This window comes from Mytilus galloprovincialis, chromosome 11 (assembly GCF_965363235.1).
Source record: "Mytilus galloprovincialis chromosome 11, xbMytGall1.hap1.1, whole genome shotgun sequence".
Classification (NCBI taxonomy): Eukaryota; Metazoa; Mollusca; class Bivalvia; order Mytilida; family Mytilidae; genus Mytilus; species Mytilus galloprovincialis.
In genome coordinates, this window is record NC_134848.1 from 22,348,050 (window position 1) to 22,369,485 (window position 21,436).

The window sequence follows — 21,436 nt, forward strand, 5'->3', positions numbered from 1 at the left end:
TTCATTTATCTGTAATTTTATAATAAGATTTTCTTTAATATACTGTTAATAGCCATTGAACTTATGTCAAGAAATGATGGCGCTTTCACATATATACTATAACAATATCAATAAGATACGAAAAGAGTTACACAATTTCAATATTTTTTATCCTCACATGTGAATAAAAGAATTAATATTCGGGTTTTTTTCTATAAATAAAGGTTGAACGATAAAACATATATCTTGTTTCTTTGCAGAACATATAGACCCACAATCAATGACAAGTCTATTTTGTGAACCAGGTAACGCACAAAAAAGATAGTTTCCCTCTTTCATATTATCAGTTGCATCACAAAAAACTAGAAAAAAAACAAATGAATTGGTATTTAGTTATTTTAAATTGAAACAGATCAAATGAAGATGTGTAAAACACAGGTTCTTGCTACAATTGCTGTTCTGAAGAGCATTCAAACACACAAGCCGAAAACTGACAATTCCATGGAGGAATGGAAAAACAATATTTATAACAAGAAGTAATTGTAACAGGATGCTGTTACGAAGTCTCCCAAACAAAGCTCCCATAACTTGCCATTCATATGGTCCCATATTCATTTGATTTGATTTTTTGTCCCATAGAAGAATATATATGGCTTAGGGGTGGGGATCTCCAAAATTTACAAGTATTCAAACAGGAGGGGGTGGTGGTGACCCCCAGGTACTTTACCTGCATTTCATTTGATTTGTTTTATTGTCCCATACAAGAACATATCTGGTTTAGGGGTGGTGATGTTGACCGTTTACAAGTTTTCAAACAAAAGGGGATGGGGTGACCCCCTCGGGACTTCCCATGTATTACATTTCATTTGTTTTATTGTCCCCTACAAGAATATATATGGTTTAGGGGTGGAGATCTGGACCGTTTACAAGATAATGGCACATTTTCAGATTGAACGGGGTGGGGGTGACCCCCAGGAACTTCCCTTTAATTTTATTTGATTAGTTTTATTGTCCCATACAAGAATATGTATGGTTTAGGGGTGGGGATGTTGACCGTTTACAAGTTTTCAAGCTAGAGGGGGTGAGGTGACCCCCTCGGGACTTCCTTTTTACTTCATTTCATTTGTTTATTGTCCCCTACAAGAATAAATATGGTTTAGGGGTGGGGATCTGGACCGTTTAAAAGATAATAGCACATTCTCAAATTGAACGGGGTGGGGGTGACCCCCAGGAACTTCCCTTTAATTTCATTTGATTAGTTTTATTGTCCCATACAAGAATATATATGGTTTAGGGGTGGGATGTTGACCGTTTACAAGCTTTCAAACCAGAGGGGGTGGGGTGACCCCCTAGGGACTTTCCTTTTATATCATTTCATTTGTTTTATTGTCCCCTACAAGAATATATATGGTTTAGGGGTGGGAATCTGGGACAATACCCCTAAAGGACCTTGAGATGAGGAACACAGATTTTTGACTCTCATTAAAAAAATAGTCCGCCATGCATATGTGGGAGCTGTGATTTTAAAAATTGACATACATGAACAAGGACTGGTGTTTTATAGAGCTGATGTGATGTGGAAAAAAGTATAAAAAAAAAAACCTGATCAAAAAATTACAAAGGACATATTTTTTAATGATTTTTATGGTCAGAATTTTGGGATTATTTCCTGTGGAGAGTGACATTTTTCACCATCTTTCGGGGTTGGGCACTTGACGGGAAAACGAATCACACTTGCCACCCCGAAAATCGCACCACACATGTGCAAGTGTCTCAGCTTCAAAACGAGCTATCATACATATCCAAGTTTATGATATGGCCTGAGCAACAGAAGAAAACGTTAACATTACCGCAGCTAAAAACAATTGATATTGGTAGAAATTTAGATGCCTCGCATCTCTGTCATAATGCCTTGTGTGTTAATGCTGATTATATAATTTTTGAGCCCCATGATTTAAATAACCACCGTAAGGTCTGTGTAGCTTCACAAATATGCACCACTCATGAACTGCATGGCACAACATATCCTAACTACATGCTGCATCTTAAACTGTGGTTTGTTCTATTTTTAATTTTAAAATTTAAGTCTCCCCGAGGTGACAACTGCACATTTCATTATGCATGAATCATTTACTCAAATAAAAGTTTCTTATCTTACACTGCTAAAAAAAATGAAAATGGGATAAAAGCCCTCCCTCTTACCCTCCAAGACACTGAAACAAACATGCATGTTTATTAACCTGAGGTAAAACATTTACAGCTGGTTTCACGAGTGTTTACATTTTACTTTACATAGAAGGGGGAGGAACTCTTGTTGTTTACAAATGTATTTTTAACTGTGTCAGGAAATTGGGACAATCAAACCACATGAACCAACTAAAGTAAGCATGCGTTAAAAGAAATCCTCAATATAAAAACCAAACAAATCAAACAAAAACTACAAAATTATAAGATTAGGATATCAAAGAGTAAAAGAAAAAGCCTACAGAACTAAAATAGTTCCAAAATAGAATGGAAGTAAATATAGACATGATTTTATTTTGCATTACTGTAAAGATTAGTCATAGACTCGTGAAACCAGCCGTAATTCAAACTTAAGCTTGATTCACAAAATAAATGCATAACATTTAAGCTGTCGTTGATTCCAATGTCGTTGTTGACAGAGTATCTGTTGATTTTTCTGTCATATTATTGTTAGTTGTCGGTGACGTATTTGTTGTAGATTGAGTTGACGGTCTTGATTGAGTTGTCTTTTCTTTCGTTTTCGCCCCTGACTGAATTGTTTTTTCCGTCATTGTTGTCTCTGATTGAGTTATCTCAACCACAGTTGTAGTTCCGCTGGTAGTTTCGCTCTCAGTAGTCATTTGAGTTGTCGTCTCATACCTGATTGTGTCGTCATCTGAAATTAAAGGAAGAATTATGTGTTACATTGTATTCTGAAAAGCCGTATTTTCCTTATAATATTTAAATTGACAGTATAGAAATATTAAAACAAAATTAAAATTAGAGGAGGGTACAGCATATATAAATAAGGTAAAATTGTCTGCTATCCTCTGCTGCAGAATAGCCAATACAGACTGATATCGCCTGGTACTGATACTAATTCCCAATTAAAGGTACAGGATATTTAACTTGTAATTGGTAATGCAAACCAAAGACTGGTGTCAGCGGCTTGACAAAGTGCCTTTTTCTTTGACTAAAGTTTAAAAAAAAACAAGACGTTCTTGCGTTCCTATTATACAATTTTATCTGAAACTTTAAGTCAATACATTTTCACGTCCTTTTTATTGAAATGTTTTTTTTTAAAAGATACTTTAAACTTCCATATTGTTTCCACTTTGTGAGTGTTTGTCTTATGTCACACACCCCAATGTTTTTGTTTTGAGAGGTCTCTTTTTAATCTACATTTTCGCTTTTGTCCTTTTTGTTTGTTTTTGGGATTTAAAAAATATGTAGATTATGGTATAATTTGGAATAATAAAATCAGATGATGGACTTACATATTCAAATGATTCATTAAATATTCGGTGACATCCCATTATTCCTACAACCATTATTCCGACAGCCCATTACTCCGACAGCCCATTATTCCGACAGCCCACTATTCCGACAGCCCATTACTCCGACAGCCCATTATTCTGACAATGCATCTGTCTTGTGTGTATGGGTAAATTTTCTCTAAAAAGACCAACCCTGTTCTCTCTAATATTTGGGGTTATCCGTTTTGATTCCAATTATTCTTTCCATGCGGGATATTTGCCTCATTATATTGGAGTTGAAACACATGCTTATTTCAACTGCTCAGTCCTTACCCTCGAAACAGACGACACAGACGACGACATCATACCATTATAAGATCCCCAAAAAAAGTTTTGCGGTCGTATTAAGACACATATGACGGACAGGAACATTTCGGTAACTGAGTCTTCTACTTAAATAGTCATGAGGAAAAGTGATATCGGGTCAGTGACTGTATTTGACATAGAAATATACAGTCAACGCAGTTTGACTGGTAAGAAATCTAAGACAATGTGTGACATTCTTGTCCTTCTTGTGTCTTTGTCAAATTGTCTAACTGTAATAACTTAGTACATTATGTGTTTTATGGCAAACTTGACACTTATTTTTCATTTAAAGATTGTGTTCAAGAAGAAAAATATTTAGATATCATTGATTTTAAGAAAGGTACTTCATATGTTAATCAAGAATCGATGCTCACCCATTAAATTAAGAATTGAAAATGTCAGATATTCAAACAATCGTATTGTACAGCTGATAAAGTTGAGGATGAGTGTCATTTTTCAATCGAATGCTCACTTCATAATAATTTGAGGGAGGAACTCTTTTAGCATCTATCTAGCACATGTCAGAACTTTAAAAAGTTAAATAAATGTTCGATGTTTAATAACACAAGAAAACTTTACTATTAAGAGGGGGGAAATGATGATTATATTGTTAGTTCTTTTGAATTATATAGTGCATGTCTTGATAAGGACTGTTATTTAATATCAATGTGTTAGTTGAGGGTTTTTTTTCTATTTTGTTTTGGCTCCGATAGTGACTGAGGCTTATGTTGCTATAAATATAATTATATCATATTAGTATTGTAAAGTCTTAATGTTGACCCAATCATTATACCACCGCTTCGAAAAAGCGGGAGCTTACTGTTTTGCCTCTGTCTGTCCATCCGTCCAACCGTCCGTCCGTCAGTTAGTCAGTCAGTTCATCCGTCCGTCCCATGACTATTTTCGTTGCATTTTTTTCATGAACTATAATACAAGGATTTCTGAAAGGTTTATTGAAGTCGGCTATATCGTTTGATGCGTTTTCAGATTCATTGTCAACAACTTCCTGTTTACCGAACACTTTTCACATGACAGCCAAGTTAAAAATGTTCGTCACATTGTTCTAAGGAACTAAAATACAATGATTTCTGAAATTTGGTTTCAAGGTTTATATAAGTCAGTTATACTGCGTGATGCTTTTTCAGATTCATAACTCAACAGCGAAATTTTTGAATCATCAGTAGCTCGCACCATCACTGGTTGTTCTTGATTTATATGTTCTTTATAGACCCTTTAATTTGGAAAATGAAATATTCTTTCTGTTCTATTCTATATACAGATTTCGAATTGAGTATATAGAAAGTGTTTGAACTACCTAAGCCTTATTTTATATATACGGAGTGATTTTTAAAAATATGTGATTACACATTTAAACGTAATAATACAGACAGACACATTTTGTTTTACCCTAATACCCTGATACTTGACTTGATAAGTGTCGGACTTATGGGTTGTCGGAGTATTGGACTGTCGGAGCAATGGGTTGTCGGACTATTGGGTTGTCGGATTAATGGGATGTCGGACAAATGGGCTGTCGGACTAATGGGCTGTCGGAATAATGGCGTGTAACCAAATATTCTATTCGTTTATATGGTCTAGTCATTTTCTCATTGACATATAAACCAAATCTCGTTGACGTATGATACGACACATATCTTCGACATTTAACACACATCTCATTACCGTATAACACACATTTATTTGACACATATCACATATCTCATTGACACATACCACATATCTCATTGACATATACCACAGATTTCATTGACGTATATTAAACATTTCATTGTCGTATACTACACAACTCACTGACCTTTACTACACAACTCATTGGCCTATACTACACATTTCTTTGACGTATACTTTACATCGCATTGACGTATACTCTAATCGCATTGACGGTTACTCTACATCTCATTGATGTATACTCTACATCGCATTTTTGTATTTTTTTAATAAACAGTGAACCTACCATCAACCAAGCATGTACACATTCCATTATACAAGGTGATACATTTTTCTCCTTCTGCACAATCTGAGGTACAGGGATCACGTGATGTCTAAAAATAGAATAAAAATTATATAATTCATGAATTGTAGTCACTTAGAATATGAGCATAATTATGATGAAATGCTAAAGACAGTAACATGTGTCTTTCAAATTCTGAAAATAATAAAGTTTGAGAACTTATTAGATGTACAAAACAGACATGTAACTGAAGGCCGCACAGTGACCTATATAGTTGCATATTATGGAAAATATGTTTGTTTGTTTTGTCTGGACATTATTTTAGGAATTACTATAATATAGTTGATGTCAATGAAGAAATAACATCAAACATGTGGTACATACTGAATAACCCGCGTAGTGCGTTATTCTAAAGTGTGAACCACATTTTTAATGAACGTTATTTCGCTTAGAATGATAAAATATTACAGTAATTCCTTAATTATAATCTTATTCAGAATTCCATTTGTAGCAGGAGTAAATCTTGGAAAAACGTTAATGACGTCACGGTCACATGACAAAATTATATATATATTAACTGATAGACAAAACTTGTCAGCCAATCAGAAGACGTGTTACATCCAAAATTTGATTGTTTACATTTAACATTCTGTGATCAGTTTCACAAAATATGTGACGACATTTTCCGAACTTTATCGAAAGTCGTGAACAATTAATTAGTATACTAAGGATATTCGCTCCTCTGGTTTATTCAATGTTTTGCCATTAACAAATTGTGCCCACTAACCCATTTTCTTTCCATAATTTGATTACATATAGTCGCAATTGTCATCTTTGGTCGTATTCCCTAGATTAACCTCTGTAACCTCTTGATGAAGTTGCAATAATAAATTCGGTTATAACATCTAAAGTGACAATGTAGAAAGCTAGAATTACAAGCACGTTTTTTTAATAATATTGAGCTTTGTTAATTACAAAGAGATATGAAAAAACAGTCGTTATCAAGTTTCTAAATAAAAGTCATTAAAAATTCAAATATATTGATCTGAGTATTAATTGTAATTCTGTGAATTAGCTATGGAAAATTTTCAGTGTTATTGTCAGGACAATGTCACCTCATAGATCAAACTTGTTTGATGATGCCTTCGTTGTCTGATGTTAAATTTAATTTCTGACACAAAGCAGTGGCGGATCAAGAAATGTTAATAGGACTGCACTAAGAGGGGGCCTGCTCAAGTAACTCTTAAATGCTGCTTTCTTAAAGTTAACAAAACATTTGTTTTCCACAAAAGGGGTCCCACTGACTGCTCTATCGAGGGATCTGTTCCAGTTATGCCTCAGTGATTCTTTCTTTAATAAAACAAATTTTCCCACAAAAGGGAGTCCCATCTCCCTTCCTTGGGCTCCCCTGGTCGGCCAAGCAAAACGTCTTACCTTTCTATAAGGGGAAATATAAACATATTCATATCCGGATTCTGATACGAACACTTCCGGTGATGGTTTTTCATTTATCTCACAGTGGAAAGAATCCATGTTGTAGTTGAACGAATGACATCTTGGTCTTCGGATGCATTCATCGAAGCAACTGTTTGGTCCGTAGTTGTGAAATGTTACATACACAGATCCATTCAGTCTCTCTCCATATTTATCAGGACTAACACGCAAAGCTCCAGTTTGACAAATCTGTCCGAAAATCGTCTTTGATAAGAATATCAGAGCCGAAATAAGGTAGCAATATTTAAATTGTATCATTTTTATATGATAATTTACAAGTCAATATGGTAATGTACAAATCTATATATGGTAGTGTTCAAGTCAATATGGTAATGTACAAGTCTATATATGTAATGTACAAGTCTTTGAGGTAATGCACCAATCTATATTGTAGTGTACAAGTCTTTATGGTAATGTACAAGTCTATTTGGTAATATACAGATCTATACTGTAGTGTACAAGTCTTTATTGTAATGTACAAGTCTTTATGGTAATGTACAAGTATATATGGTAATGTATAAGTTTGTATGGTAATGTAAAAATAGGATGGAATCTTGTTGGCTTTCTCAAACAACTATCCACAGGCTTTACTCTGTGCCGGAATTTCCTAATGTTGTATAACTGCAATCCTGTAATTGTAAAAATAAAGTGAGTTGGATACAATTATGAAAAATCAAGTAATATTAGCTCAATTTCTTTAGGTTCGCCAACCAGAACCCAGTCGCATCAACATGCAAATCATGTGACCAAGTTACGCAGATCTGAAAACATTCTATCTTCTGTTTTAAAGATCTTTCGGGGTTCTCTGGTTTTGTCGGATTCATAAACACCTTCAAAAACTTTCATTGGGAGATGACGTATACCGCACATCTCAAATACTTTACAGCGTAGCTTGGACACACGATCTATATTCAATCAGATTGGCAAGAACACTTAGTCGAACATAATTTACAAATTTAAAACTTGCATCTTATAAAAATACTTGATGCCAAAACTGATAAATTTATGAATCAGGGGCTGTCACCATATCCAGTTCCGATGTTTGAAACAGGATCTGCGTATCCTACCGGGGCACCTCAGATCACCCCCGTTTTTTCGGTGTGCTATGTGTCTAGTTGTCTATGTTGTGTCTTTTCATCGTTTTTTTTTTTTTTGCCATGTCATTGTAGTTTGTTTTCGACTTATGAGTTTTAATATTCGTTTGAAATATTTCGCATCCCCTTTACCTATGGATTAAATAAATGCATGCACAACGAATACAACGAGTTATGTACACAATCAATATTCTATCAAATGGTTCCAACCATATCTAATAGATTGCTTAATGATTTATGCTTTATGTTTTCATTCAGTCTATAGACAAAGTACAATTATTGACATTGATAAATGCAATTATAAACTTTTAAACTTTTGTCATATAATGAGGTCCAAAATACTATAATATACGTTTACTCAGATAGCAAGTCAAGACAAGACACAATAAATACTTATTACAGTCTCATTACTATAGTTACATATACAAATGATATAAAAATATATACAACATGGCAAAAGACACATATATTAAATTCTCCCTCGCCCTGCTCGTCCGAATTTAAAGTATTTAATCTCTAAATTCAATAGGCTATAAACAAGACAAACAAAGACATAGGATTAGTTGCTCGCAGTAACATATTATTTTCTCTTGTGATACAATGTTTTATTTTACTTCATTGTACAGATTTCTTTGATTAAAACAACATATAAATACATGACATATAACATTGTTCCTCTTTCGCATCGTTTCTTTTTCATCTGCTAATACCTCCAACGCTTGTACGTACAATAAACATAGCAGAAACTGCATATATACCAATGTGCCGTGTACAGTAAACATGTTTACATTTGGTTTAATGTAATGTACACTAGTTTCACATTAAATTTGTTCACATCTATACACCTTGTTTAGCTACCTGTACATAAAATTTGTTCACACTTTTAAACTATATGTCATTTAAATGTTCATTACTTAGAACCGAATTCAAATTTTCAAACAACTTTTCTCGCAGTAAGGAACGACCATTTGATTTAAAATAAAAGGGGGATGGATTTTCCACAATTTGATTTAGGAAAAAAATCGGGTCAAACATCGCGCGAAAAAAAAATCTGACCCAGAACCCCCTCCCCCCCCCTTTTTTTTAAAGTAAAGTGGTTGCTCTTTTAAGAAAGTCATTTTGGATGATTTGCAGTATTTTAAAGATGTCTCGATTACGCATTAAAAACGTAAAAACGAAGGCTGCATCAGCTTGCTTACAGACGAAGAAAATGAATTGCGATGTTAAGGATCACTACATTTCTATCTTTTCTGTTTGTTTCAAATTGTATGTGTTCGGCAATGATGATGGATGGGATAAGAGGTTAATAAGGCTACGTAAAGTGCTTGATAACAAATAAATATATCAAGTTTAGACAAATATTTCTGTAAAGAACTTTATTAATAAGTGTTATTATAAGTACCAATTTTATATAAAAATTGTTTCTTTTTTAAATTTACATGGGAAAATTAAAGTTCTGAATGCCTAGTTTTGTGTACACTTAACCTACACAAGGCCTACATCGACTATCGACTGCATGTAGACAAAACATGATTTAAACTACATGTAAACATCGAGTTTTATCAATGGGAACGTTTATGTTTAGTTTATGTGTGAGTCACACTAATACAACACCGAGTTTAGCTCAATGTGAACACGACCTAATTATACAATTTGTCTAACTTGTCATTTTAAAGTTGCTTCAATGTTTCACATTTTATTGTACTTTTTTTTTAAATTTTACCTCTTTTTATCAATTAAATTATTTGATTTACAAGACCACAATAATATTTCAGAGAATAGAACACTTTTTTCTGGAACATGTGAAATTGTGTTCCAGTAATATACACTATGTGTTCTGGATATTAACACATATTTCTGGAACGAGCGTTCCAGAATTGTTACAAGGCGTTGAACGCGTAACGGCATCCAATTTTGCTCACAAGGACATGTTCCAGATTCAAACACTAGGCGTTCAAGGAGTACACACTATCCGTTCAAGAATAACACACATAGCGTTTTAAACATGCACACATGATGTTAAAAACTGGAACACCAACGTTAATATTTAGAACTCTGTTATGTGTTCCGGATTCAAACACTACGCGTTCAAGGAGTACACACTATCCGTTCAAGAATAACACATATAAAGTTCGAAAGAGGCACACATAATGTTAAAAACTGAAACACCAACGTTAATATTTAGAACACTGTTACGCATTCCAGAAGTGTTACAAAAGGGCGTTCAAAAAGTGTTCAGATTCTAAACACTTTTATTTACAGTGTAAAGAACAATGAACCAACAAAAGTAAAGAAAAGAAAAAAAATAATGACATAACATTAACGTGGGAAAAGACTAACCTTATTTGACACATTTCTCAATTTTTTCGTCAGATTCAGAAAGTTTGGTTTCAATTCTGTCCACCTGCTTCATCAACATCCATAAACCATGCAGAATTATCGTGGTTACTAGATAAACTTCGGCTACTCTGCATGTGTCCTTTCACCCTCCGATTCAACACGAGACATAAGAGAGATAACAAGAAAAACTTTCCAGAACTGCATTCTTACACTGTAACTGCTGCTATTGATGCTTTTTTTTTTGGTTGATGTATATATTGTCGTGGCGTGTCGTAATTCTATGTAATTAGTCCAAGTATACTATTTCTCATTTACCCGGAAATTATTGATATTTAGTCATTTTAGTTGTGAAATGTTTAGGGAATCCTTGAATGATATTATTAATTAAAATATGGTTTATCTTACCTCGTGTATATCGATATTAAAACACACCAATTCTACCCTGGAAATATAAGAACACACCAACTCTTAATTTTATGTAATGTACAGATTTTTTCACTCTGAAAAAGTTAATGGTTATAATAAAAATCATTAGCCTAGATAAAAAAAATACATTTCTTTATTATGACTAATTTTAAAGAGATCAATAGAACAAGTTATCAAAAATATAATAAAAAAGTAGAAATCGGATATGACCATGATGAGTCTTCGATTTAGCAGTTAATAAACGCTGTCAATTGAAAACAATTAAAATGTTGACTAACGAGTTATGTGATAATGGTTTAAATCACCGTTATGTAAATGCTTTTTCATTTTGAAAATGTTTGAAGGTAAACTTCAGATTTAACACTGCCTGGAATCGAACTTTTTGCAGATGGTGTGATCACATTTCTCCACCCTTTCATAATTAGACTAAAACAACATTGGGGATTTCTATGCTTGCTGCATGGGCTATCGGCAATACTATATATATTGTATTCATTCATGCCTTATAAAAATTTGAACGTATATATTTTGATATTTTTTTCGTTAGATAATAAGCAACAAACTTAAGATAAATCAATTATTAACGACAATAACTGTACTATCATTAATTTAGATATTTCAATTCTACACCCAAAACTATACACAAACATTTACGACAAATGGGAAGATTTTCTTTTCCTATTGTAAATTTCCTATTTTGGGCGGTGATGTCCATTTGCACGATTTTAGGATATTTATACAGTGAAACCTGTTTAAATTGAACCTCTTCGGGACTTAAGTTTTTGTTCGGTTTTGGTCGATGTTCGGTTTTATCAGGTTCACAACGCACATAATTTGATATAACAGTGCTTAAGAACATGTTTGGTTTGGACAGTTGTTCAGTTTATGCAGGATTCTGTTTAATCAGGTTTCACTGTATATCCCAAATCGTTCACTATGCCCGTGCCTGTAAAGACGTTTTTATTTATTTCAATTCAATTTTTGCAAATTTATTTATAGTGGATTGGCAAACAAGTTATTGCAACTTATAATTATCCCTTTCCACTTTGCAGGTGCGAGTGCTGCATTGTAGCGGCATAATCTCCCTCTTTTTCGAAATCTACAAGGGTGTCTTTTACGTGCATGACTTAGAAATATGTTTCTCTCTTAACACGGGTCAGCCATTTATCATCCTCTTCCGACGACTATCAGCATTAATTTATTCACAAATATTCGAAACTCAACTAGACCTAATCAATCCAACAGTGATAGACGCAAAGTAGGAAATCTTCTTTATTCGCAAGTTTAATAGAGAGAATCGCATATAATTACCAAACAGCACTGGAAATGATTTGTCGTGGCCCCATGGGACGCATATATACTTTGTAAGTATTAAAACATTCGTGTTTATATGGCAGTTTAGATCATGGAAGTATTATATAATACTTCCTTCCATATTATGTCGATAGTTATGGAGCTTTTCTTAAAAAGGATTTTCGATGTATTTTGTCATTTTTATTCTCAGACGACATTTTATGAATATACTAAACCATTCAATCAATGAACGAATGAGAACATAAAGATAACATATCCTACATGTACCAATGATTTTGACGCTATACTATCTTACTGTTTACATTTAAAATACTTGGATTTACCTCATTGAGCTCTTTCATATAATGACAACAACAATACCCACTAAAAGCAATAACAGGCCACATTGGTTCCATTAATATATCCCCCAGTACTAGAGATTAAAGAAACAACGGGCACGGCTTTCTCCGCCTCATTTTTAGACTTATATCTCGAATTTGACTTACACAGTCATCTCAGTACCAGAATCTATGACAAACGAAACGATTTTAAGTTTGAAATTATAAATTTCCCCCACCTTAGTAGCAATATACCAACTTCACCTGCATATGGAATATATCTTTCCCCCTTTATTCGATATTCAAGAGCTTGCAGCTCCTACTCAGACTTTGTAAAATGTCATAAGTGTCTGAGTAGAAAGTTGATGAACCAGGAGTATGTCAAAGAACATCTCGTCCTTTTTCTAAAAAAGTTCATCGGAATGTACCAAGATCTTGTTGATAAATATTCCGTATCAACTTCACTAACAATACACGATGGTCTTGATGTATAGATTCTGCGTACTGATGATGTTTATCATCTTAACAACGTGTCTTATACTTCTTTCATTTGTCTTTGTTCTATTATTAATATTACTTTTACTGTTGAATGGTATTATATGATATCCGTTTGACGTGGTTCGGTACGTATACTTATACATCTCGCCAATGTGTTTGTATTATCTTTCAATTTTTAGTGGGGTGTTTTGTATATGCGACTTTATGTATTTCTTTGGTTCTTATAACGTGACTCTGTACTTTAAAAAATCCCGTCAGTATGATATTCTATTTTATGTCATTATGATATATTTCTATTATGAACTACAATATACGTTGAACCACAAACGCCAAAATCATTCAATCGCGTAGTGGAATTAACTACTTGTGGATTCTTATAAATTCTATATATAACGTTTGGACTATTTTAAATCTCGGTCTATTTCTGAAATTTATTCTTATATACTTTTGATTTTTTAACCCTGTATGCTAACATTGCCTAGATAAATTTTAAAATTGTTTGTATGCACATTGAACGACAAATATATGTGACGTATCTAATCTTCTGACGTCAGACACGAGAATCAATGAATGTGATTGTAGATAGATGTTTTTGTGTTGTGTTAAATTGTTCCTTTTAAAATTGTTATACGATGATGAATGATGTACCCATATTTTGACTATTTTATTTATTGTAAAATTGAGAATGAAAATGGGGAATATGTCAAAGAGACAACAACCCGACCATAGAAAAAAACAACAGCAGAAGGTCACCAACAGGTCTTTAATGTAGCGAGAAATTTTAGTTAACGCATCAATGTAAATATAACGGAATTTAATGAGACTGTCATCAAAGTGAGAGGGTTAGCGCTATGAAACCAGGTTTAATCCACCATTTTCTACATTTGAAAATGCCTGTACCAAGTCAGGAATATGACAGTTCTTGTCCATTCGTTTTTATGCGTTTTGTTATTTGATTTTGCCATGTGATTATGGACTTTCCGAATTGATTTTCCTCTAAGTTCAGTATTCTTGTGATTTTACTTTTTTTTTCATAATACGAAACGAATATATTTTTTATATGTTTTGAATAACATTAAAATTTCACGCTGCCATCTATATTCTATTTCAATTTACTTTTTCAGATTATGTTATCATTTTTTTTCAACAAAACAAGCATCGTGTAATCAATTAATTGATTACAAAGTAATGCTATTATTACTCGAAACTATACAAATTAAATTAGACAGAGCCTCTTTTTAGAAAAAAAACCCCATCCCTTTTCTGTACTTTTCTTAAAGATGTCAACAGGACCACACTACTTAATGTTGATGTTACTCTAAAGACCTCTTTGGTATGACAGAAATTAATGTATTGCTTAAGGATGTAGACCTTGGTTCAGGGAGATAACTCTTTAAATCAGTCAAGCGTTTGTAAAAGTCAAGTTCATCAATGTATTTTAAGCATTTACCTGAAACAGATTGAAAATAATCTATGTAACCTAGAAGCTTAGAATATGTTTTTGAAAATGGTTGACACAAACGTACTGATGATTTTAAGAGTTATTTCCCTTAACCTAGGTCTACCTCCTTAAAACCTAAATAGATATATTTATTATTTGATAATGGATGTAAAATAAAAATAAAATTCACATCATAAAAAGGAGAATTCAACTAAATAACACCAACCACAATTTGTCTTTGAATACGGTCAATCTTAGTTGTCCCATAGAAGTAATATTTATTACTTCCATGGTTGTATGAATATTCGTTGTAATGCATAACAAAAATTAAGAAGTTCCACTTTTAAAAGCATAGGGACAACAGTAAACATTATTTTAAAATGATGATTTTTATACCATTTGAAAGGAAAACTTTTTGTCAATACTGTATAATTCATTAATTTAATTTACAATAAAAAATGAACTAAATATGATTTTTTTTATTAGACATGTATACTTCGTATTTGCTATATTCAACCAGAAGATGCCCCAACGTTTAACACGATGAGGACACCAGTAAATTTCAAGATAAAGTGAATTTTATTACACCATTTTAAAGCTATAAAATTGATGCAATCTCTTAAAATTGTTAATCTTATATGATATCTATAGTGTAGGCAAAGTATTCGTTTATCTAACTAGTGGTCAGAGTTCCCCATAGACAATAACGTTAAAAAATATTCAATGATAACTGCTCTCTTTGGGATAGTTGATAAGGCCATCCAGCTGAGCTGTCCACAATTCTTGTGTATGTTCTCAAGACCATACTCGCAAATGGTGTTTAGGTAGAGCTGGAAATTTTCTCCCCGAACCTTTTTGTTAGTAGTCCGATGCACTAACCATTACTCCAAGACTCTCCTTTTATTTCGGTGAGCGTAATCGGTGTATTGTTGGCAAATTATTAAGTCAGGAATTTAGTTACCACAATAAAATTACTTTAAACATTTACTAAATTCTTCGACAGATACAAAAGATTTTTTTCCAGTTTGACTGTACCTGTAGAAAACCAATTTCAAACGGAATAATGTCATTTTTTTTCTCTTGTGGAGAGTTGTCTCATTGGCAATCATACAACATCTTTTTTAGCTCACCTGGCCCGAATGGCCAGTGAGCTTTTCCCATCACTTTGCGTCCGTCGTCCGTCGTTAAATCTTCTCCTCTGAAACTACTGAGCCAAATTAATCCAAACTTGGCCACAATCATCATTGGGGTATCTAGTTTAAAAAATGTGTCGCTAAAATAGAACATAGGGGTAAAATGTAGATTTTGGCTTATAACTCTAAAACCAAAGCATTTAGAGCAAATCTGATATGGGGTAAAATAATCTATTAGGTTAGGATCTATCTGCCCTGAAATTTTCAGACAAATCGGACAACCTGTTGTTATAATATTTTTATAGATAGAGATAAACAGTAAACAGCAATAATGTTCAGCAAAGTAAGATCTACAAATAAGTCAACATGACCAAAATTGTCAGTTGACCCATTAAGGAGTTATTCCCCCTTATAGTCAATTTTTAACCATTTTTCTAAAATTTTAGTATTCTTTTAGAAAATCTTCTCCTCTGAAACTACTGGGCCAACCTTTCAGTTGACCCAATAAGGAGTTATTGCCCTTTATAGTCATTTTTTTTTCATAATTTTCATAAATTTTTGTAAATTTTTGTAAATTTTTAGAATATATTTTCCACTGTAATTACTTGGCCAAGTTCATTATAGATAGAGATAATTATAGCAAGAAGAATGTCCAGTAAAGTAAGATCTACAAACACATCATGATCACCAAAACACAATTTGGTCATGAATTTATCTGTGTGCATTGTTTAATATGCACATAGACCAAGGTGAGCGACACAGGCTTTTGAGAGCCTCTAGTTTTTATAATACATATAAAAGAACAAGCATGCAAAACCTAGTATAGTATACATAGATATAAGAAGATATGGTATGAGTGTCAATGAGACAACTCTCCATCCAATTCACAATTTGTAAAAGTAAACCATTATCATGATTATAGGTCCAAGTACGGTCAACACGGAGCATTAGCAGGCATCTATTTGCATTGGTTAAATAATTCATTATTAAACATTAAAATTTCACGAAACTCGATTCAATATGACTTTGATAAAACGATTAATAAACAAGCTGAAATCGATATTTCATATTGAGTTACAAATTAGTTTAAACACAACTGTTCAGTTTCCATTGTAGAAGTTTTAAAATTTTTGTTAACTAAACATTGCTTTTTGTTCTATCATATCAATTTTATGTGGTGTTGTCATACCAAAAGCAATTAGTTTGTATTTTTTTCTTAAATTAACTTAATTTTTAATTAATTTATCTGTTTAATTTCAGAACTCATTGTAAATAGTACATTGTGCAGAATTGTGTCATTGCCTGATTGGCAATCATACCATTACATACCATTACATACCATTACATACCATTACATACCATTACATCAATTTAGACCACTTTTTTTTATTGAATTACAGTTGCGATTAACGCAGGGTTGAGAACCTTTGTGAAACAAAACACGATCAGATATCAGATAACCATCATTCGCTATAATGGCTAGACTTCTCCAAAATGGAATCAATTCCCTTAAGGAGGCTCGAGGGTATAAAAATTCAGCAAAAATTTAAACATTTTTTCATTCAAAATTTTATTTCTCACACTATTAGTAGTTACTTTATGGTATGGTACTCAAAAATCAACAACAACAAAAAAACGATCCGTTTTGGCACCAGATGACTTTTGAAATGTTTATATCATTGAAAAAGCTCTACGTATCTCCCTTTGATGAAAAAAATGTCATTTTTTTGCATTAAAATTGAAATATCTTTTTTAACTCATCGGTGACCTATATTTTATTTTATTATTTATTTTTTTTTTCTTTCAAATAAACTGTACTTAAACTTAACTTTACTAAAATTAAAGCGATTTCTGTAATTTAGTTCTTTTTTTATTTCGACATTACCTTTTTTCTCCTATTAGATGAACAGAAAAAAAGTAACTTAACGACAATGCACACTTCTTTCGAAGGCAGATTGTGAGCTTAAATGAACGGCGACCGTATACTTTTATTACAGTTTTCTATTAAGTATAGGGTAAAGTTTATTTCTAGAAAAAAAATAGCAAAATCCTATATTTAAAAACAAAAATTGATTTATACCTGCGAGCCCTCTTAAACAACTGCATGAAATATCAGTAAAGAAAAATACTTTTCAATGAGACTCTTAAGAAATTAACTGCTGGTTTTCTTACGCAAATCGTGAGGTCAGGGAAACTTGTCTTTTCTAATAGAAAAAGAAAATATATGAAATACGAAGATAGAACGGTGAAATTCATTTCTCTTAACATTAATTTTCTTTTTTAAACTATATATTCACATGTCTTCAAAATATATTTAGAAGTATAGTTGATATGTAAACAATGATCAATAAAAGGCAACGGTAGTATACCGCTGTTCGAAATTCATAAATCGATAGAGAAAAACCAATCCGGGTTACAAACTAAAACTGAGGTAAACACATCAAATATAAGAGAACTACGACACAACAGAAACACAACCTTAAAATGTAACACACACATAAACGAACTTTAATATAACAACACACGACGATGTTATATATGTACGATAAAATTTGCCTAATATTGCGAAGTATTGAGGTTTGCTATACCTTTTGCAGACACTTAAGGAACTGAGGACAGAAGACACTTAGAATGTTTTACTTAAATAATGAATGTATATCATTATGTATGTTTATGTTTGAGTTTTAATAAAAAAATACAGGTTTTCTGAATTATTTTTAAACCGTAAAAGTCATTTTTGTTAACTCTTATAGTGGGACTCCGAATGAACGTGCAGCGTGTAGCACGCATTTTAATATTGATCCCACGTCCAAAACACTGTTTTTAATTGTATCATTTGGATATTAAAGGAAAACATATTTAGAAAAAACCGGGGTATACAAGAAGTTTGGGTTTCCGGAGGTTGAAATCTTCTTTTTAAAATTGCTGGAACCGCGCCTTAATTGTAACTAATTACACGCGTCGAATGTGCACTAGGTACCAGTCTTGTATTACAACTCCACTTTCCGGTGCAAACCATTGAGGAAAACAAAATAGTTGATTTTTTTCTGATTTTTATTTTCTGGACTCAATTTTTTCTGTTTGATTAGAAGTTTACGCTGAATTAAAACATACATTCAGGGGCCTTTTATAGCTGAATATGCGGTATGGACTTTGCTCATTGTTGAAGGCCGTACGGTGACCTATAATTGTTAATGTCTGTGTCATTTTGGTCTCTTGTGGACAGTTGTCTCATTGGCAATCATAACACATCTTTTTTTTTTATACATATAAATATATAAATATATATAAGTTAGTTATGAGGATAGAGAAAATTTATTTGGCTTGCTGATTATGATTAAAATTAATTTTGAAATCTGCTCAGTCAATTAAAAGTAAAAATCTACTTACTGCTATGTTATATCCGTTTAAAATTAAGTTTTAAATTTTTCTAAAAAGTATCTAAAAAACAATGTTTATTCGGATACTAACATTACTCCAGTTTTAAATTCCTTCAAAACCATGCAATTAGTAAATGATAAGAAATGTTTTCATTAGAATTTGAAGATTTCCGTATGACACTAGTCCAACCAACCAATAAAGAGAGCAAACTGTCAAAATACGCTTTTAACTTCAATTAAAGTATAGAGATTGCAGTTCAATATTTGTATGATGGTTTTGTATTGATCCCTTACTATCGGAAACCGATCATCAACTCTAAAATATATTTATTTGTTATATCATAATTATTGTTTCAGTAAACATTACCAATTTAAAATCTCTAATTATGGATTCCGTCTGTTATTCTACGCTGCAATTATTGTCTGTTTTTTTAAGAATTTTTTTATTGATTAAAAGTACTTTACATGTTTTTTTTATTTCTGAAGTTCTTTTGTTTGTTTGTTTTGTTTTGTTTTTTAAGGGAGGCGGCCGGAGGGAGGTGTCAACATATTAAAAATATAATGAGTCATGAAACAAAATTCCTTCCATAGATACTTTTTCAATTATACTCATTGTTATATAAAAGGTTATTGGAGTGACTTGGGTTTACAGAATAGATTTTAATGGACAAAATGTGCAGAAAAAATGGCCAAAAGTATAAAGAATAGTTAGAAAAATGGGTAGAATATTTAATAATACACAGATCGTATCAAGTCATTTGGAATAAAATGAAAAGGGGGGGGGGGTTATAACCCTCGGAACACCAAGAAAAGTGTACATTATTAAGATACAAAAAAAAAGAATACAAACAAATTGTAATTGCGGTAAATGCCGGACCTCTCCACTATCATAACGAGGAACTTGAAATTTATTACACGTTCTTTTCTTCATCTTTTTAGACAGTGAAATTATATAAAGAAGCATTCAATTCTTAAGCAAAATAGAATATTTCAGTGCCTCGCATTTTTTATCACCACTGTCCCAGGTTAGGGAGAGGGTTGGGATCCCGATTATATTATTATCATTCTGTATATTTCTGCCTGTCCCAAGTCAGGAGCCTGTAATTCAGTGGTTATCGTTTGTTGATGTTTAACAAATCTGTTTTTCGTTCATTTTTTGTACATGAATAAGGCCGTTAGTTGTTTTTTTTGGTTTTTTTTCAACATTTGTCATTTCTGTTTTTTTTTATAGCTGACGATGCGGAATGGGCTTTGCTCATTGTTGAAGGCCATACGGTGTGATCTATTAGTTAATTTCTGTGTTATTTTGTCTCTTGTGGAGAGTTGTCTCATTGGCAATCATACCACATCTTCTGTTTTATTCATACGTTTTCAAATTTGTTTATAAAAGAGGGACGAAAGATACCAGAGGAACAGTGAAACTCATACGTATATACGTATCCTTTTGGGTCCGAAATATTAGAAAATATAAAAGATTTTCGACAAACCAACGGTTTTACACGTAGGTGGGGGAAATCTCTCATATAAACGTATACATTCGCAATATTCTATAAGTAATATGGTTCGCTACTGACCCCATACGGATCCATAGAGGGTTAGTAAAATTCATAGGGAGTGAGGCCGGAGGCCAAATCCCCTATGGATTTTATTCACCCTCTATGGTCCGTAGGGGGTCAGTAGTTAACCGTATAACGAATTTATCGCACGCTGGACTTTTCTCCTGCGTTATGTTGAAAAATAAACAACGAAACACAACGACATCAATAGATGACGTCACCATTAACGCGTCATGAACCCCCTATGAAATCTACTAACCCCATACGGTCTCATAGAGGGTCACCACGTGCGTGACGGCGTTAACCCAATCACAACGTGATATGTTACTCGCGGTGCGATAATAAAGATTATAATATAGCGAGTTGATGTTTTGTTGAATGTTTACGTTTTTCTCAATTCATTTGCTTTGCTCGAATAACACTACGGACGCAATCACAGGTTGGTTGACCGTTATGGAATAACCGTTTCTCAGAGGATATCGGATGTGTTCCTTACGTTGTAACTACAATCCCATTCCCTTTCATGAATGTGACCTACCGAATTAGACTATTTACCGAATTTGTTATAACATGAGCAACACGACGGGTGCCACATGTGGAGCAGAATCTGCTTACCTTTCCGGGCACCTGAGATCACCCCAGTTTTT

The 21,436-nt window shown here is 32.9% G+C and overlaps 1 protein-coding gene across 2 annotated transcripts; it reads right to left on the reverse strand.

The window, feature by feature from the left end:
* Positions 1-90: 90 nt before the first annotated feature.
* LOC143051874 (uncharacterized) lies at positions 91-19,439 on the reverse strand. Of its 2 annotated transcripts, none has more exons than XM_076224863.1 (4): positions 19,244-19,439; positions 7,231-7,919; positions 5,800-5,887; positions 91-2,878 (listed from the first exon to the last, which is right to left on the reverse strand). In XM_076224863.1, exons 2-4 carry the CDS (start codon positions 7,546-7,548, stop codon positions 2,607-2,609), a joined length of 678 nt encoding a protein of 225 aa, XP_076080978.1. In that variant the 5' UTR covers positions 7,549-7,919; positions 19,244-19,439; the 3' UTR covers positions 91-2,606. The 2 variants fall into 2 exon arrangements, with proteins under 2 accessions (XP_076080978.1, XP_076080979.1); XM_076224864.1 differs by having other exon boundaries at positions 19,325-19,428.
* Positions 19,440-21,436: the final 1,997 nt, after the last annotated feature.

Coding starts and splice junctions, on each gene's coding strand:
- LOC143051874 (XM_076224863.1), bottom strand. CDS start 7,548: ATGATACAATTTAAATATTGCTACCTTATTTCGGCTCTGATATTCTTA. Junction 5,888..7,230: donor ATATTTCCCCTTATAGAAAG/GTAAGACGTTTT, acceptor TTCTATTTTTAG/ACATCACGTGATCCCTGTAC. Junction 2,879..5,799: donor GTGTACATGCTTGGTTGATG/GTAGGTTCACTG, acceptor CTTTAATTTCAG/ATGACGACACAATCAGGTAT.